The sequence below is a fragment of the Malaclemys terrapin genome, chromosome 8, assembly GCF_027887155.1.
Source record: "Malaclemys terrapin pileata isolate rMalTer1 chromosome 8, rMalTer1.hap1, whole genome shotgun sequence".
NCBI classification, from domain to species: domain Eukaryota; kingdom Metazoa; phylum Chordata; order Testudines; family Emydidae; genus Malaclemys; species Malaclemys terrapin.
The window spans coordinates 15,213,581-15,231,687 of NC_071512.1; the positions used below are offsets into that span (position 1 = coordinate 15,213,581).

The 18,107-nt window shown below is 42.8% G+C and overlaps 1 protein-coding gene across 1 annotated transcript; it reads left to right on the top strand.

Moving 5' to 3' along the window:
* The first annotated feature begins 1 nt into the window (after position 1).
* Positions 2–11,694, top strand: CCNI2 (cyclin I family member 2). Its single transcript, XM_054036978.1, has 7 exons — positions 2–322; positions 3,411–3,567; positions 4,721–4,855; positions 5,670–5,744; positions 6,963–7,103; positions 8,152–8,382; positions 9,280–11,694. Exons 2-7 carry the CDS (start codon positions 3,454–3,456, stop codon positions 9,676–9,678), a joined length of 1,095 nt encoding a protein of 364 aa, XP_053892953.1. The 5' UTR covers positions 2–322; positions 3,411–3,453; the 3' UTR covers positions 9,679–11,694.
* Positions 11,695–18,107: the final 6,413 nt, after the last annotated feature.

The following is an 18,107-nucleotide window of genomic DNA, read 5'->3' on the forward strand; positions in this document are numbered from 1 at the left end:
GCGCAGACTCCGGAGCCTGTCAACAGAGCGATTCTCCCCTCTAGGTCTCCCGGCCAGCGCCTCGTCCTGCGGGCCAGGGCAGGGCTGTCTTCCCCGCTGGCTGGGCGGGGGTCAGCAGCCCCCTCTAGCATGGTCCGGGGAGCCCCCCTCTGCCTGCACAGGCGGAGCCATTTCCTGGAGCGGAGGCTGCCGCAGCCGCGGCCGGGACGGGACACAATGGGAGGGGAAGCGGCGGAGTGAAGGGCTGAACCCCACCGTGCAGGCGGCTCCCCAATGCCCTGCCAGCGCGATCCAGGAGACCCGCAGCGGCCGATCCAGGGAGGTGAGAACCGGGGAAGGGGCGGGCATGGGCGTAGCTCTCGGCGGGACTTCCCCACCCCCCAACTCCCGGGTACCCACCCAGCGCTGGTACCCTGACTCTGATCCCAGCCCCCACCTCGATCCCCGAGATTTCTGACGTGGGGCAGCCGCTCCCCGGCTCCCAGAACCGGTGATTTGGTTACTTGTGCAGTTAGTTGCCAGCCCATCACATGATCGCCCTCCCTTTTGTTTCCGAAATGAAAACGAAAGAGGGATGGTGGAGTCGCCGCCTGCCTTGCTCCTGCCCTCTACCCCTCAAGCCTGGTTATTTTGTGGGTGCTGTATCCTGCATCCAGATAGAAGTTACCCAGCGGGGGCTCTGATTCTTCTCCCAACATAAGGGACGGGGAACCGGGGGGGGGGGGAGGGGGAAAGAGGAAACCCTGGCCCAGCTGTGTTCACACTGGGATCCAACAGTCAACCCCCCTCCACCCCTTCCTTCTGGTGCCTTTACAGCATTACAAAAAAGAGAGCGAGAAACAGACAACTCCAAGGAACCAGGAGTTTTTGCTCCCATCAGCTCTACAAGGGAGATAAAGCACAATGAGAAGTCAAGTGAAGAAAGGGCCTAAGGGCATCCCTGGCACCAGGTCAAAATCATGGACAGTCCACGGGTTTCACCCAGTTACAGAGAGACCCCCCTCCACCCTACACCATAACACTCTGTGACAACCAGCCCCCCTGAGTGGGTTGTCATATAAATGGGCTTCGGGCCAATATGTGACGAAGGGGGGGAAATGGGCAGGGGTGAGCGAACGGACGCACTTTGTGGTGTGTATTCCCACCCTTCCCACGGACTGATATCCAAGTTAAAACTGAGGGAGTTGTTAATGCTGCTCTAAAGCTATCCCTGCTCTGAGTGTTTTCGGAGGGAGGAGGTAGCACAGTATAGGCAGTGGCTGCTAGCCATGGCAACACTACGTGAGGCCCACAGCTGGAGACTGATATCTCCCTCCAGACCCTGGCTAGGCTCATAAATGTTTAGAGAGGTGAGAATTTCCTAGGGGTGCTAATTCCTTCAATCTTCACCCCTGTCACCCACCCTTCCCCCTACCATGTCAATCTCCCACTACTTCCATCTTTCTGTTTAAAAAAGAAATAAGTAAAACTTACCTTATTGCTGCTGTTTCGAGATTCAAGGTTTAGTCCACTCAGGGAATGGGGCACCATGTGCGACAGCATGTCCCTGTGATTGGCTCTGCCTCATCAGGGTGCCTGGGGATCCACGATTGTGGCCTGCTTCCCTAACCCCATCATCCTGCTGTCAGCCCTGTGCAGAGGATAGTGTGCCTGAAATGTAGCTCCCTTATTCTCATGCACCATTTGGGTAAATGTTGCCAGCTGCACCTCTTTGTGGGAACAAAGGAGCCAGAGACAAGAGAAGGAAATGAACTGTTGAATCATTTGATCCATTCCCCTGCTGTGGCAGGATTCCTCAGTAACATGTAATTTTAAAGAATGCGGTGCTTCGAGAAAAACAGAAGATTGCAAATGGGTTTCAATAAAAATCATTTGTAAATGTAAGACGTGAGAGATCCGTTCCGTTAATCACTTGGAGGGCCAAGTTTGCACATACAGTATTTTGGGAAGTATAGTTACTTATATTGCCAGTATTCATTTTTCTGTATTAAGAATTGCTTCTATTTAATTTTAAATAGTTTTTATTTTATTTTTTAAACCAGGAACAGGGATATATCAGCGTGTATCAGAAAGTGGCCTGACAGTTTCCCTTTGGTTGCATTGGCTTCAGTTCTTGTTTCAAACTCTCCCTTTGGTTAACTTTTGGGGCTTTCTGTTCTGATGCTCTTTTGCACCCAGTACCAATTAAAGCCAAAGTCATGTGCATTATTTTTGCCTTTAGCGGGGGAGGGGAAAAACATTTCATGGAGTTTCAGCTTTGGAAATGTAGAGTAGTTTCCAGAAGGTTCGTGGAGGCTTTGAATACTTAACGGAGCTGCTGAAAATAGTGATAAGAGCTTCTAGGAAGCAAAGAGGAGGAAGGCAGAGTCCACAGGGCTTTATAATAAAGAAAAGAAGTAGAGAACTTAAAATTAGTAAAAATCAACCCTGGGTCCTGTGTCACAGGTGAAACACTATGTCCATGCTCATGCTCTTTTCTTTCAGCTTCTCAAGTGGCACTGAAATGTAAGCATTAAAATCTTTAATTTCAGCTTGTCAATGAAGTTCGCATTTCTTGATACCCAAGTGTAACTGTTTTGATTGGTTAGAAGTGCTGATTTTTCTAAAGCAATGTTATTAGTTTAAATTTTTATTTTTAACAATCAGATTTCCTTACCTGTGTTACTAATAACATCCAAGATTAAAACAACCAATGGAATTTTTAAAATCTAGTTTATTTTTCATCAGCTTGGCTGTTTGTTTGCATCTTTGCATTGCTTTCTGTTTGACTAATGGTTACAGACTCACCAGTGTCATTTCTGATTCTTAGTCACTAGCACTAGACTGTAAAGTTTAGATTTCAAACACTGCAATCAAAGTTTTATCTTGTTTTAAGCATAACTTTTCCCCCTGGAATTATAAAACCCCATTGAAAACAATTTTGTTCATCTTAGGTTTTGTGTGAAAAAAGCAAAAAAGGATGTTGAACCTGTTTACCTTAAACTAAAACTCTAGGCCTCTGTTTTCCAAAACCTTTAATGTAGCAGTTAATAGATAGGAACCTAATTTTATTTACAGAGCGTGTGAGCCCAGTAGTAGGTAGTCCTCCATTAGAAGGCTACTGCAAGTACTGTATTTATGCAGCCCGTGAAGAAAAGCTCTTGGCTGCATAATTGTTCAGTTGTCTGAGGTTTCTTTCAGCATGGATCTGTTTCTGCTTCCATGGAAGTTAATGACAAAACTGTCATGAACTGGCATGAAAGCAAGACTGGGTTCTGTCTCTTAACATCTTTGGGCAACAGACAAGTAGCAGGGACATTCTTTAGTTAGTTCTCAACATTTTAAAGTTGAAGAAGCCACTACGAAAAAAATCCTCATATAGTTTTAAGGAGTTGTGATGTTTTATAATGCTTCAGTTTTCCTTGGTTTAGATAGCTGTGCCTACCTGGGAAACTGGCCCACCCACTCGTTGCTATGAAGTGTACCGGATCTTCTGAGTGTCAGAGATTTACGTTCCTACTAGAGAATGCCCTAATAAGAGAGGCCAGGAATTGGAAGGTGCCAGTTTTTTGGAATTTCACACTGAAGGTATTCTTTCCTCTTCTCTTTGGAAATGCATTAGTGTTCCAGAAGGTTTTCTGCAAAATACAGCCCCAACTCTGCTATCTGATCCACATATCTACATCACATATGGACTAGATACCAGGATTGGGATGTGTGTCTGTCCAGGTTTCAATTTAGTATAACAAGATGCACAATGTCTAAAACACAGTTGATCCAAAATAAAATCCAGAGAATATCCTTGCATAAATGGGAACCTGGGAGTAGCAATCGGATGACAGGGGAGTGTGTTTATTTGGGTTAAATCAATGGTCCTATACGTAAGTAATCCTAAAATCTACAGTGCTTGGTCACTTTTTATTCCCCACCCCCCAATTTCACTCAGATGAGAGTAAGAGGGGATGATCTGCGATCTAGTGGTTAGGAGTCAGGAAACTAAATTCTCTTCTTGGCTCTGCCATTGGCTCACTCTGTTACCTTGGGAAGCCACTTAACCTTGCTCAGTTTTTCTGTCTGTCATATGGGGATAATAATGCTTACCACATTTGTAAAGTGCTTTGAGATCAAAGTGCAAAATTGCCCTTGAAAAGCATTTCAGGCTAGGTCCCTTCTCCTCACAATGTAATGGAAATGCTATATAAGTGCAAGGTATTATTATTTATTTTATTAATGAACCGGGCACTATCATCTGAATGGATAATTTGAGATCAATATAATACAAGTTAATGGTGGACATTATTATCTGAATCATCCCCTAATTTATACTGTGTGCCTATCACACAGCTCTAGTTGCTTTTACATTAACATTTAAATGCATACCATAAATCACTGACAATAGTACGTCAACAAGACGTATACTCTGTCCTCCCCTCGGAACACGTCCTCACAAGAAAAGCCTGAGTAGGTAGATGGGTTTTGAAGCATGTGCCATATGGTAGCAAACTTGGCTTCTATCCAGTCCAGGGGTGGAGCAAATTTGAGACAAGGAGCTGCACAAAGAACCCGTAGATGTAAAAAATCAGCTAAAGCCCTCAAGATGATCTCTACTGTTGGACTAAGAGTATAACTGAGCTGTTGATTAGAGCATTTAAACGGATGGATTTTAAATTCTATTCCTCCAGAGTAAGTGTGTTGTTTAACAAACCACCAATTGTGTTTTAACTTTCTTCCTCCATTTCAGGGCACAGATATCTCTCCATCACATTATGAGAAAGCAGTTCTCTGGATTGCAGAATTAAGCTCCCAGTTCCAATTTTACTCTGAAACATTTGCCTTGGCTATCAACATTCTTAACCGGTTATTGGCATCAGTAAAGGTAGAGATTCTCTTTGGAAGCTTTCTTTTATGATTTTATTATTAACTAGGGCTGCCGCGAATATCTAATTAGGATTCAGTTACAAATATAGCTGGACTGGAGGTAGTTGGAATCACTCCGATAGTGAACCTCTAGAAAGCATAGAACTCAGATAGCAATCAAGGCCCTGGCACGTGATAAACTTTAAGTCAGTAGGACATAAGCAGGAGCTTCATTTAAGCACATACTTGAGTGTTGTCCTAAAGAGGGATTTCCCCTGAATTATAGTCCAAATGTAGTTATAAAATGAAGCCTTTGGGTTCGTGCAACTACTTTTAACTGCTATTTTACACAAACTACGGGCCCGATCCCTCTGCCCTTGGAATCAATGGCAAATTTCCCATTGAATATCAGGGTTGGAAGGGACCTCAGGAGGTCATCTAGTCCAACCCCCTGCTCAAAGCAGGACCAATCCCCAGACAGATCTTTGCCCTGGATCTCTAAATGGCCCCCTCAAGGATTGAGCTCATGACCCTGGGTTTAGCAGGCCAATGCTCAAACCACTGAGCTATCCCTGCCCCAATTTGTATCAGCCAAAAGTTCAAGCGTAGTATTCAGTACCCATCAATTTACAATAGATAAATGGAATCATCACATTGTGACTGGTAGCACTGCAGCTTAGGGCTGACTGTATTGCATGAGCTAAGTACGGAATGCCGTGATACCTGCGCTCAGGAGGGGATTCATTCCATTGTAATTTTTCATGTCTTTGCTTTGTTTGAGCATAAAATTATCTTTTACTAATAGAAACTACAATTTGCTCTTTCCCCTTCAGGCACAAGTAAAATATCTTCGGTGCATAGCAATTACCTGCCTCGTCCTTGCAGCAAAAACCAACGAAGAAGATGAGGTCTGTATATTTTATTTAAATACAGTAAATCAACTTCTGGTCATTCTTGAGTCATTCACGTTTCCAGGCTTTTACCAATTTATCCTCTCTGTCCTTTGGTTAGCTAATAACAATAACACTTGTCTTGTCTTGATATTGCTTAACCATCATTTGGAAAGTTTCATGAGTCCCTTGAATGAAAGATGTATATTATTAAAGCTCTGTCCTTCACTTGTGCTGCTATGATGGGAAATTGAGAGATTAAAAAAGCCAAGACAGGGTAATAGTTCTTCAAAGCAAGGTTAGAAGGTATGTATTTTCCTGAGGGTAGAAGATGTGGCTCGACTTCCATCCAATTAAGTCCCTGTGGTTTGGGGCAGATAACTCAAACATGGGTTGGTTCCCAGTCCGTTCATTAAACATTTAAATCAGCAACTGCTCACCTGGATATGAGAGATTCTCTGAGAGATAATTACCCAGTTATAATCATGTGGCTAAAACCTCTTGCAGCATTTTGAAAGCACACCTCAAAAATCATGTAAACCATTTTGAGCTAGTTGAATTTCAAATTTAGAGTTTAAAAAAAAAATTGAAGGCTTGTAATAATAGCTCAAAATTGCCTTTGAAGAACATAGACTGCATCCTCCCCTCTTCGTTATCTAAAAGCTTTTCTTTTTTAAACTGTAATGAAAGGAGAAGAACTCTGGGCTCAAGGCCTTTCTAAAGGTCATGAAATAGAAGAACTCGGTATTGTAAATGCTAGAGTCAGAAGTGTGTTTCTCCTTGAACATGTCAGCATCCTTGAAATGCTCTGCAGAGATGCATATAAGCCTTCACACAATACATACCGTAAGGCTGTGCTTTGCAATATTTTCCCAGTAGACAGGAGAAGTTGAGTCATTGGCCACAGGAAATAAGAGAACCACAAATAAAGAAAAAGCTCCGAGAAACAGGCTAGCAGGAGGCTTCAGAGAGACCGTCACAACAGCAGAATAATAAGGCTGGGGAAGCAGTGCTCTTGAATCTCTAATTTCATATTCAACAGGGTCACATTCCCTCTTGGTGTTGTCAGGAGGTATTTAGAAATCGGGTAACCTGAATTTAAACAATTCTTGGCTCCTCAAGGCACCTGTGTGTTAATCAGATCCCTTTGCACGCACAGACAAAAAAGGTCGCACACAACGTTGTGTAGGAAGGTGGCTTCTTTATTATTATTATTATTATTTTCAATTTTCACAGGTAATACCATCAGTGAAGAAGCTTGCAGTGCGGAGTGGTTGTAAATGCTCTCCAGCTGAGATTTTGAGAATGGAAAGAATTATACTAGATAAGCTTCACTGGGATCTTTACACAGCGACACCTATGGATTTCTTAAACATTGTAAGCACTAAGAATTTTGCAAAAGTCTAAACTAGTTTTGTTTCTCGTTTAAGGAAACAGCTCTTTTACCAAATAAGACTAGAAAACACATATGCACGTGCGCTCACACACACCCCTTCCACAGTGACTTTTAAGCCACACATTCTTAGCTATCTGCAAGTCTTTTGAAGAATGTTACAGTGAAAAATGTCAATTTCTTTTAAACATACTGCTATTCAAAACCTTTAATTTTTGTTTAAAAATTATTCAACCAGACCCCCATTTTTAAAGGACAACTAAAATGGACTTTAAAAAGTTTCCTGTACTGCACAACTAAACTCCATTTTTATTTTTTTAAATACACACTGCAAAAATATTTCTAACTATTTCCATTCTATTAATACTGTACATAGAAAGCTGTCGGAATTTTTGCTACATTTCACACACAGGTCCTCTCAAACCATCTCTTGCCCCCACTGAAACTTGACCCCAGTTTTGGGCAATTAGACCATACTGATCTGGCACTTAGTCACATTATTTGCTAAACACTTCATAGAAACAATTACACTTTTCTTAAAGAAATGATCATGTGTTTATAAGGCAAAAATCACGTGAAATGAACATACCCTGGGCTCTCTTTTTATAGTAATGGATGGATATTTAAACCATATTAAGCTGCTGATTGTTTGAAAACCACCTATTATAGCCAGGTGCTTGGACTATGAATTTACTGAGGAAACAAAAGCATTACAACTGAATTTACTCCTATCTGCTGGCCTGAATACCACTTGTCTTTTGTTGGTAGTCAGGATAATGCAGTGACTTCAGAATTTGTTAGAAAACACAGACCTTTTACATTCATTATAAGCTTTAAAACAGTTTGATGGTTGGCAAGTACAACACAAACCAAGTAACACATGGTAACAGGGAAAATATTTCTACACTTCCTGATGTGGATTGAAATTAGTTTGCACTTCTGGTCAATAACATATGAAACGTACAAAGTTCACTGTTGACCTCTGCTATTTTTGTTTATATATATGTATGTATATATTTATCTTCTCTCCAGTTCCATGCCATGGTGATGTCCAACTGGCCCCATCTACTAAATGGGCTGCCTCAGATGAATCCTTCCCGCCATGTTGCGTTCTTGACCAAACAGCTACAGCACTGTATGGCATGCCACCAACTACTGCAGTTTAAGGGCTCCACATTGGCTTTGGTGATCATCACCTTAGAGTTGGAGAGGCTGACTCCTGACTGGTTTCCTGTTATTACTGATCTGCTAAAAAAAGCACAGGTAGGAGTCAAAATGGCCTCAAACCACAAATCTGAGGCCAGCGCACAGATCAATGAATAAAGCTTGCGGTGTATTTACAACCAACATTGCACGTTTTTAATGTACTTCTCAGGAGCGCATGTATATGTCAGGGTCTGTTCTCCCTTTGATACCAACCCCCTTAATGTTAATGGGAGTTAGGTACTCCTGGAGGAGAGAGCACACTGCATTTTGTTACGGGGGTCTTTTATTGTGAAAGATGGGTTGATTACATTAGACCCAATTTTCGAGACATCTCAGTGCTCATTTGCTCTCAGAGAGGAGGAGGTTCTCCATAGTTCTCAATGGGAACTGCTGGGTGCTGAGGAGGATTGAAAATCTGCCCGTTTATATGATTTAGGAATGCCAGGATCTGTCAGTGCGTTTACTTCAGCTAAAACCAGTCTTTTGAAGATATGGATAGATGAAGGCCACACCCTACCTCCTGGGCATCTCGGTTTGTCCTGAAATAGAGACATTTTTCTCTGATTTACAGGACACACATGTGCTCATTAAGAACATGTGCAGTGAGTATGGAGGTAGTCTGGGAGTCAAAAAACCTAGAATCTGTTTTTAACTTTGCCATTTGCTCATCATGTGACCTTGGGCTCATCAGTGACTGAACCCCCTACATCCTAGTTTTCTCATCAGTAACATTGGGATAATAATTTTCACCCACCGTTTGTAAAATGTTTTGAGAGCTACTGAGGAGAAGCTCTATAAATGCTAAGCTATTATAAGCCTTGGATACTGGAAAATTATGGGGTTTTTTTTCCTTTCACTGAGCTTCCTTAGAATTGCACATCAATTAAAGCTTTGACCAGAGGACAGAATCATTTAACAAACTAGAGAAAAACAGTTCTGTATCTTTCATTACAGGTTAGTAGCACCAAATTCATCCATTGTAAAGAGCTTGTGGATCAGCAGCTAATACATCCATCCAATGCTGTTTATATCTTTAATCCTGCCAACCACGCCATCCGAGCTCATCCCGAGGGAAAGTTACCCTGCTATTATCCTGAATGGAAGAATTCAAGTCAAATTAGTTCAAGGGTCATTGTGAGTCAGCCACTTCCAGCAACTTTCACACCTACTTCAGTCAAAATTCATGAAGACAGCATGGAGACAGATGAATTCTATGATGGATTCAGGCACCTATACAATGAGGATGGTGTCCCAGAAGGTGGAAGGGTCAGCATCACTGGCTCATGCAATAATCTGAGGCAAGGAGAAAGTAGTTCCCCTTGTCCTCCATTACAGCCACCTGAAATTAACTAGAGGAGGTCATAATTGGCTAGGAACTAGCAAATGCAGTTGCCAGTAGGTCCGATGAATGGAATGCTAGATGCTGTCAAATGAAAGCATTCCTTGTTTTGGATAGAGCAATGCCAAAAACATTAACTTGCCGCCTTTTCAGTGTGTCCTAAAACAATGTTTGCTACTTCCCCACCATTTTTTGTATGATCTGAGCATAAAGCTGGGTAAGAACCTCCACAGCTATGGATAGCTGAAGTCATACAACTCAGGGATCTAAATTCAGCAGATGGGGCTTCACACTGCACTTGGAGGAACTGATGGAACCACATTCCTTGGGCAGCTATTATTTAGGCTCTCTCCCAGCATGCATTGTGACTTCAGCCCTTCCAGACTATAACATTGTTCTCCTCTACGAGCTGTTTCCATAATATGAACAGCTGTAGGTGAGTTGCCTTGTGGGGAAGGGAGCACTCATTGCATGGACCATTAGGTCTACTGAAATATTCCTGTGTGGGACCAAACTTCTGATTTAACAGTGAACAAAAATGTGTCATGAGAACAGCCTAAGCCTCTGTGTAGGAAATGTTACTTAAGGGCTGATCTTGAACTCAAAAAATGCTCTGAGTGCTCTGGCACCTTTCAGAATCAAGCTTTTAGGGACTGATCCAGATTCCATTGCAACCAACGGGAAGACTCCAGTGGGTTTTGCATCAGATCTTCATAGATTATGTGGTGCGATTGAATTTGGTTCATATTGTAGCATGCAAACTGTCTTTTTTTTTTAAAAAAACTTTTCTTTGACAATTTATATATTTTAAAAAACATTTGGTTCTTTGCCTTAACTACTAATTTCCACAGTGAGGCAGTTAAACTGACTTCTGTAGTTTGTAACAGTTTTAAAGCAGCCTGGCAAATGTTTTAAAGGATGAGTCCTGAAAGGGTGATTGTTACTTTTTTATTTAAAATGGGGGCCAGCACTTTTAAGTTAATTTTTTTTTTTTGTATACTAATTTGAAGGTGTAATCAGAACAATACTGTAAGGAAAACAGATTAGGCCTTGATCCTGCAAGTTGTGGCCCAGTATGAAAGCTAGTTGCGTGCCTTTGTCTGAGCGCAGGTAGGGCTAAGCATCAGGCATAACTCATCAGAGTGAGGGCCCCAGAGTTGCTTGAGGGTAAAAATGGGGTGAGGCTAAGCAGAGACCTGGATGTCAGTGCCATCCTCATACTACTAGAGGGTTTACCCAAGCCTCATTCAAGCCTTGCAGCAACATTCTCCTTAATGAAGGATGAGGTTTCTTGGCAATCCTTGTCCTGCTCATCTCTTTTTACCTTGTGCTTATGTGAAGCATCTCCTGCAGCTATGCTGTGCAGGCTCAAAGCTGTTAGTGGCTGAATTAACAGATTTAGTTTTAGAAATGTTCTGTTAAAATGTTGACTGCGTAAGCACCGTGGTAAGGTCAGAGGGTGTGTGTGCGTGTAAAAGCTAAATTTCTTTTAAACTGCAAAAATATGGTGCTAAATGTACCAAAAAAATATTATAGCGAGTTGATGAATAAATGCAAGTGAGAGATGTGAGTCTGAGTGCATTTGGACAACCATTGGAACACATGATGAAGTTGTACAGCAAAGCAAGGGCTACCACAAACTGTGAATGCTGCGCTTTATACTAGTTTAAACCACAGCCCTCCTTACAGATTGAGCAGGGTGGTTTGCAAGTCTGTCTGATTGCAAGGATGTAGTAAATAAGTGTTGAAATGGGAATTTAAAAACGATGCACTGTACCAGAAGAGAAAACCGTTTACAAGCCTTTCCACGCATCTTGAGGGCTAGTTTATGGAGGGACTTGGAATGTTATTTATTAATCCTGCCTAAGTAGCATAGGAATGTTTTCATTTTGTGGTAGGACCAAAAAAAGAAAGAACAAAAAAAAAAGCAGCACCTTCCTTTTCTATCACAAACTGTGACTTGACTGCCTGACTTTTAAAGAGGCAAATGATCTTTTGTAGTTTTCATTAAATAAACTGTAATCTACGTTCTGGTTTTCTGAGTGTGTTCCTTAAGGTTAAGAATGTAATAAAATCGGAATAGGGCCAGAATCTGCCCTGATGCGACTCCATGCAATCCCCTTAAAGGCAACAGGGTTGAGGGGGTGTTTGTCAAAGGACAGTTTGGTCCCAAGGCCATTTCATTTTCTATGCTGTTTGTTATGCATCCTCAGTAGCAGTGGCACAGCTGTAACTGGGCCTAAAACACTCAGACACATTGCACATCTTCCCTCCTGTCTAGCTTTGAGCTTGTGGGTAGTTTCTTGACTCTCAGCTGGACAATTCATCCTACACTACTGAACACAGCCAAATGTTAACCTCTCTGTACCCTGGTCCATGGCACTTATCCCACTTTGTATACGGTTTCTTCATTCTAAAAGGCAAACTCACACTGAAAAGCCTATTCACAGATGTCACCATTTCCCAAATTAGGAGTGTGACTTGACACTAAAAGTGAACAGCAAAATCTACAAAGAGTGCCCATTGCAACTAAGGTATTCTGGCAGCTCTGTCCCTTTAGGAGCATGCATCACCTCCCAAACACGTATTCTAATGTTACAGCTGTATCATAAATGTGCTTGTTAGATTTCTGCACAGCCTCAACAGACAAACAAAATGTCACTTGTCAGCTAGACATGGCTATGTTTTCTACGTAAAGATCATCCATTAGAGCAGGGGTCGGCAACGTTCGGCACGCGCCTCGCCAGGGTAAGCACCCTGGCGGGCCGGGCCAGTTTATTTACCTGCTGACGCGGCAGGTTCGGCCGATCGAGGCACCCACTCGCGGCGGTTCGCCATCCTGGTCCAATGGGGGCGGCGAGAAGCGGCGCGGGCGAGGGATGTGCTGGCCGCGGCTTCCCGCCGTTCCCATTGGCCCGGGACGACGAACTGCGGCGAGTGGGGGCCGCGATTGGCCGAACCTGCCGCGTCAGCAGATAAATAAACTGGCCTGGCCCGCTAGGGTGCTTACCCTGGCGAGCTGCGTGCCAAACGTTGCCGACCTGCATTAGAACTTATAAAACTCCACGATACATCGCTCAGACATACTTGCTGTTCTTTTAAGAACAGAAGACCTGCTGCAATGGTCTGACCCGAGCGCTAAGGAAGACAGTATTATCTTTGCTGTTATGCCATGCATGTAAATTTCCACACTTGTAAGAGAACACAGTCTGGGCTTGTTAGCACCTCTTCCCTTATTGACTGAGCAACTAATCAGCATGGGAAGGTTGTGTATACTGTTTAGTCAAGCATCCTAAGGATCAGTAATATCAGAATTTAGAATCATGTTGCCAAGTTCAATTTCATGGATCAGTATTTTTCCTTTTGCCACCGCCCCCCCCCCTTTTTTTTTTGGTACAAGTCCACATCAAGCACAGATTACACTCATTCCAAGCAAGATTTGCCCTGGTCTCTCTTCACAGTATTATGAAGGACATCAGTGTATTCCGTTGCCAACTCATTGCGGCAATAGCAGCTATGGCTAAACTGTTGGGTATCATTATCAGATTAAAGAACCACTTTATTATAGAGGTTATACCTGCCATTGCTCCTGGGCAGAATTGTACTGATTCAGACAGCTCTGCACTGGCTTGTGAAGGTCTGGTGATTTTGGCAGGACCACTATTTTGCCAGAGGAGGATTGGCATGTGCATATTTATACCTGTGTAAAGCCAGGCATAGGCTTCATAACCTATGGGGAAAATGTATATTCAGTGGTGCTTACCCAAGACTATCAAAGCTTCTGCTAACCCAAAACAGCCAGTAACACATGTTTCTAGCAGAGAAGCAGCTTGGGCTGTAAGACTGAGCATAGGACAGAGAATCAGGAACACCTCATGTCTAATTCTGGCAGTGCTACTGACTGATTGACGACCGTGTGATCTTGGGAAAGTTGCTGAACTTTTGTGTCTGTTTCCTTATTTGGGAGCTGGGGATAAAATACTGATTTCTCTATCTCACAGAGCGCTGTGAGGATCATAATTAATGACACTCATTTGTGGAGGGAGTGGTTTGTTCTTTAGTGGAATGTTCTCCTATGCCAATGTGTCACACCAGGAGAGATCTGGATGCAGAATATTATTGCAACATAGCATGTGAGAGAAGGGCCTGGTTTTCTTCTCTCCTACTCCACTGCAGCTCTATTGACTTCAGCAGAGTTATTCCTGATTTACACTGGGAAAACTGAGAGCAGAATCTGGTTTCAGGGGTATTTTCTCTCTATTTTAATACAGGGTGAAGTTTTGGTGGTGGGAAAAAACTCTTCCTGAGCCCTTAGGTATGTTATTACCACTTAATTCTGTAATTAGGGAAACGGAGAATTTGGGGGGCAGACTGTGGGGGGGTGGGGGGGAGTATACCACAATTGATTCTGGATCCCTTTGCTGATAGTCTGTATGGGTGGCCTAGCCTGGGTTTCCACATCGACAGTCCTTGTAAAGAAATGCCAAAGACTAATTATAGAATATTCCCAAAGAGCAACATAGCGCAGCAGGACAGAGCACCTTGTCCAGTAAGGGAAAAGGCGCGGATCTGCTCTCACCCCTCAAGTCTGAGCAAAACACAAATTGTTTCGGATTTAGCCTCCTTCAAACGTTCAAACCAAGGCTCGGCAGCTTTATCCTGCCCTGGACAAGGGAAAGGCAGTTTGGGATTTTGGAAATTGAGTTGCTTTCCATTCACACCCAGACATTAATGCATCATTGTGGGATGAGCTTGGCCACTGGTCATTCATATTAAGGTTCAATCCCTCAGCTAACATCAAACCACAACAATTGAGTCATATGGGAAAATGAGCCAAAACACTTTCACTATGTGATCAGAAAGGTCCAGTTTCCAACTGGTCTTGAGAGAGAGACAGAATGGAGTTTTTCAGTCCTGTGAGCACACCCTCTTCTTTTGAATGGTGTATTTAGCAGGCAATTTTTCCTGGTGTGAAACAGCATTTAAGGGCACACTAAGGGCTTGTCTACACTACGCAGCTTTTAGCAACAAGGCTGTGTCGACTCAGCTTTGTCACTAAAAGTCAGCATGTGTAAACGCTCTGTCGGTATTTTGTCGGCACTTTTGCTGACAAAATACTTCCACCCCACGAGCGGCGCTCCTGCCGATAAAGCCGCGTTCACGTTACCACTTACGTCGCCAAAACTTTTGTCTTTCGCGGGGGGGGGGGGGAAGAGGGGGGCTTTTTTAAGTACCCGTGAAAGAAAAAATTTTGGTTGACAATGTCGCAGTGTAGACAAGCCCTAAGAACTAAACCATGGCCGTTCTCCAGCAGATTGAGAGAGCAGAAAGCATAACAAGGATAGCATTCAACTGGAGGGGTGAGGTTTGTTTTTGTTGTAAGCCTTCAATGCGCAATTAATGACACGTCCCAACTTCTGCACACTGCAAAATAGGTCAAGGTGTGATAAATGCCTAACGCAAACCATTCTAAGCTGATTTTTGCATTAGGTAACTCATTTAATGCATCTGAAGAAGTGGGCTGTAGCCCACGAAAGCTTATGCTCAAATAAATTTGTTAGTCTCTGGGTGCCACAAGTACTCCTGTTCTTTCATTTAATTCTGAAATTTCTTGTATTAGGAAAAGGTTTTTTTTAATACTAAAATATTCAAATATGCACACCTCCACACCAGTTAAAAACAAATAACTGTCCAAAGTGCATCTGGACAGTTCTAAGTGAGCTCCATAGAGATGGATATGGGCAGTACCTATGCCAAGGCAGCCTGTGGCTAATTAAAATCCTGGATAATGAACATCAACTATCAAAGATGGGGTCATCTTTGCCTCTTGCCTTACCCCGGTCAGACCTCCCGCACACCTAAACATACAGTAACAAGTACCTTTTACACAGACGTGCCATAACATAGGAAATCATCTACTATCAGTAATTTGTGGCACTGGTTAGCCTGTAAGCCGTTTCCTGATAAATCCTTCAGATACTGTTGCCTTCCAAGCAGTTTGAGTTTCAGAATCAGAATCAAAACTTGAACAGGAACTGAACGTAGAAGCACATGCATACAGAGTGAAACGGTTTCCCATCAATGTGGTCATGTTTCTCCTTCATTAAATGTGTGCCACAGAGATTGGCTATATACCACAGTTAACAAAGCATCTTACAAACAATCAGATCTAAATGTAAAGATGCTTTGCTATGGACCTGTATCCACTAGCATCAGGGCATTTCATATCATATTCCAACCTTTGATCACTACTTGCTGCACGCGTTGTGCAGTTAATCTAAAAGAGAAGGTAATTTACAGTTACACATATTTGGAAACTCCTGTGGTCAGACAAAGAAGAGATCCAGAAGCAGAGCAATAAAGAAGAAAGATTTGAGATTCAAAATTCTTTTGCCCTTTCACAGGTTTCTGAAAGGAACAGATGTGCTGAAACTTGAAGCAAAAGTACATGGCTACAATGGGCTAATACTTTCCCCCTTTAATAATAGCAACATAAGAACAATCATAACATTTAGTCCCATATCCCGTCTACAACTGTGACCAATCCCAATGCTTCAAGAGAAGGTGAAAAACCTCAAAGTAGAAAATTATGCAGCAACATACCTGTGAAAAAAGTCTTCTCCCAAATGCCAGAGAGTTAGTGGTTGGCTTTTGTTTTGAAGCATGGGGGGTTGATATTACTTATAAATTTTACCCTACTTAGTATAATTGACAATATCGTATAAACTCCTAATCCTTTTTTGAACCCTACTATGCTCTTTTGTCTTAATAGACAGCATCTTCCATACGGTAATTATACTTTATACAAAATGTTTCCTTCTACATCAGTTTTAGATTAGTTTTGTTGGCTTGTCTATGCAATTCTTTTTAACTTGTCTTCACTGCTTTTTAGTTCAGTAACATAATGGGGCACGTGGTTCAATGTTCTGTATTCTAACAATGCAGAAGAGGACCCTTCATCATCTGCTTTTGGTACTGCAGCACCCTCTAGGAGTTTTCAGCAGGTCTCCCATAGTGTTTTTCTCTGCTAGGCTTGTAGTTATTATAACTACATTCTTCTTCTTGAAAGATGTAGTCATGGCCTCCCAACAAGAATTACACAGACTTTTCAATAGTATTCACTTTCAATCCATCTGTCCAGCTATGAGACTATCAGGATTAATTTACCTTTGCAAGGGCTCCATCTTTATTTCAAGACTTGTCTACGGAGTTACTCTGTCTTAAAAAAAACAACAACCCATCCATTTATATTTAAAATATAGTAAAAGGCCAGGTAAAACTTGTTCTGTTGCAGGCAGGGACACAGACTGTCACCCCCAGGATAGGACCCAAATGAGACAGTCAGAGGGGCAATCTTAGGCAGGCTGCCAGCTCTGAATTCACCGTCACTGAAAAATAAATAAATACTCAGAATCTGGCCGCTTCTTGGCCCCAATCCCGCTCCCATTGGCATGCATGGGCATTTTGCTATTGACTGTTACGTGAGCAGGAGCAGACAATGGTAGGCAATGCAAGAGGCATGCATTTGCCTAGGTTTTTCGTCTTCTTTTTTACTGACTGCAGGAGTTGAGATTCACCTTACAGGAAGTCTCCCAGCAGATACTGCCCAGGATCTGGTACCTCAGGGAGTTTGCTTTGGTCATTGCTGGGGAGTCTAGGGTATGTGCCTGTGACTTTCAGTAAATGTATCTCTGTGATCGAGTGTATGTAAAAGGCACCCCAATGCTCTGGTGATGGGAGCATTCAGTGCATGTCGTGACAATGAGAACTCTGAGCCCTCTCTGGAGCAGGCAGCACACATGCACTATCCCTGTCTCAATATGCACACACACGTTTGCTCATTAATCCAAATTCTGGGCCCATTCTGTTCAATGGGCTCTTCGTGACAGACTCCAAGATTTGGCACGTTGTGGAGATCACAGAAAGCTACGTTTCTTTCCATCCTGTGGGCCAGCTCACTGGCTCCACTTGGCTCTTTGCACCATTCAAGCGCTACAAAGAGAGTGGAAACCTCCCTCGAGACACGTGCCAGGGACTGCCATCAGATGAAGGGAGCCCCCAGCAGGCACAGGGCCAGCATAGCTAGCTCCTGCCCCCACCCCCTCACAGTCCTACTGCAGGGCATGTGTTGGGGCAGGGATAGTGGCCAGAACAGGATGTGCTCTGGCTATCTCCATCTGGTGTATAGCTAGGAAAGTTTAGAGCAGCACCAATGTTGCTGAAAACCTGCACCCCAGAGAGAGAGAGAGAGAATCAGGGAGCTGTAACCAGCTCCCTGTTAGCCCCAACTCTGCTTCTATCAGGTTTTTATTCTTATCTATTTTGAAAGAGACAAACAGGGTAAAGGGAACTAGATTTATGGCTAAGGTTATGAATCAGGACACGTGGCTTCATTTTTTCACTGAACATATTTAGGTTTACTATAAAGTACACTTTTAAAGTA

Excerpts from the sequence above, each read along its gene's own strand:
- CCNI2 (XM_054036978.1), top strand. The coding sequence starts at position 3,454 with ATGAAGTGTACCGGATCTTCTGAGTGTCAGAGATTTACGTTCCTACTA. Across the intron at positions 3,568-4,720 it reads TTTGGAATTTCACACTGAAG|GGCACAGATATCTCTCCATC; the intron begins GTATTCTTTCCT and ends CCTCCATTTCAG. Across the intron at positions 4,856-5,669 it reads GGTTATTGGCATCAGTAAAG|GCACAAGTAAAATATCTTCG; the intron begins GTAGAGATTCTC and ends TTTCCCCTTCAG.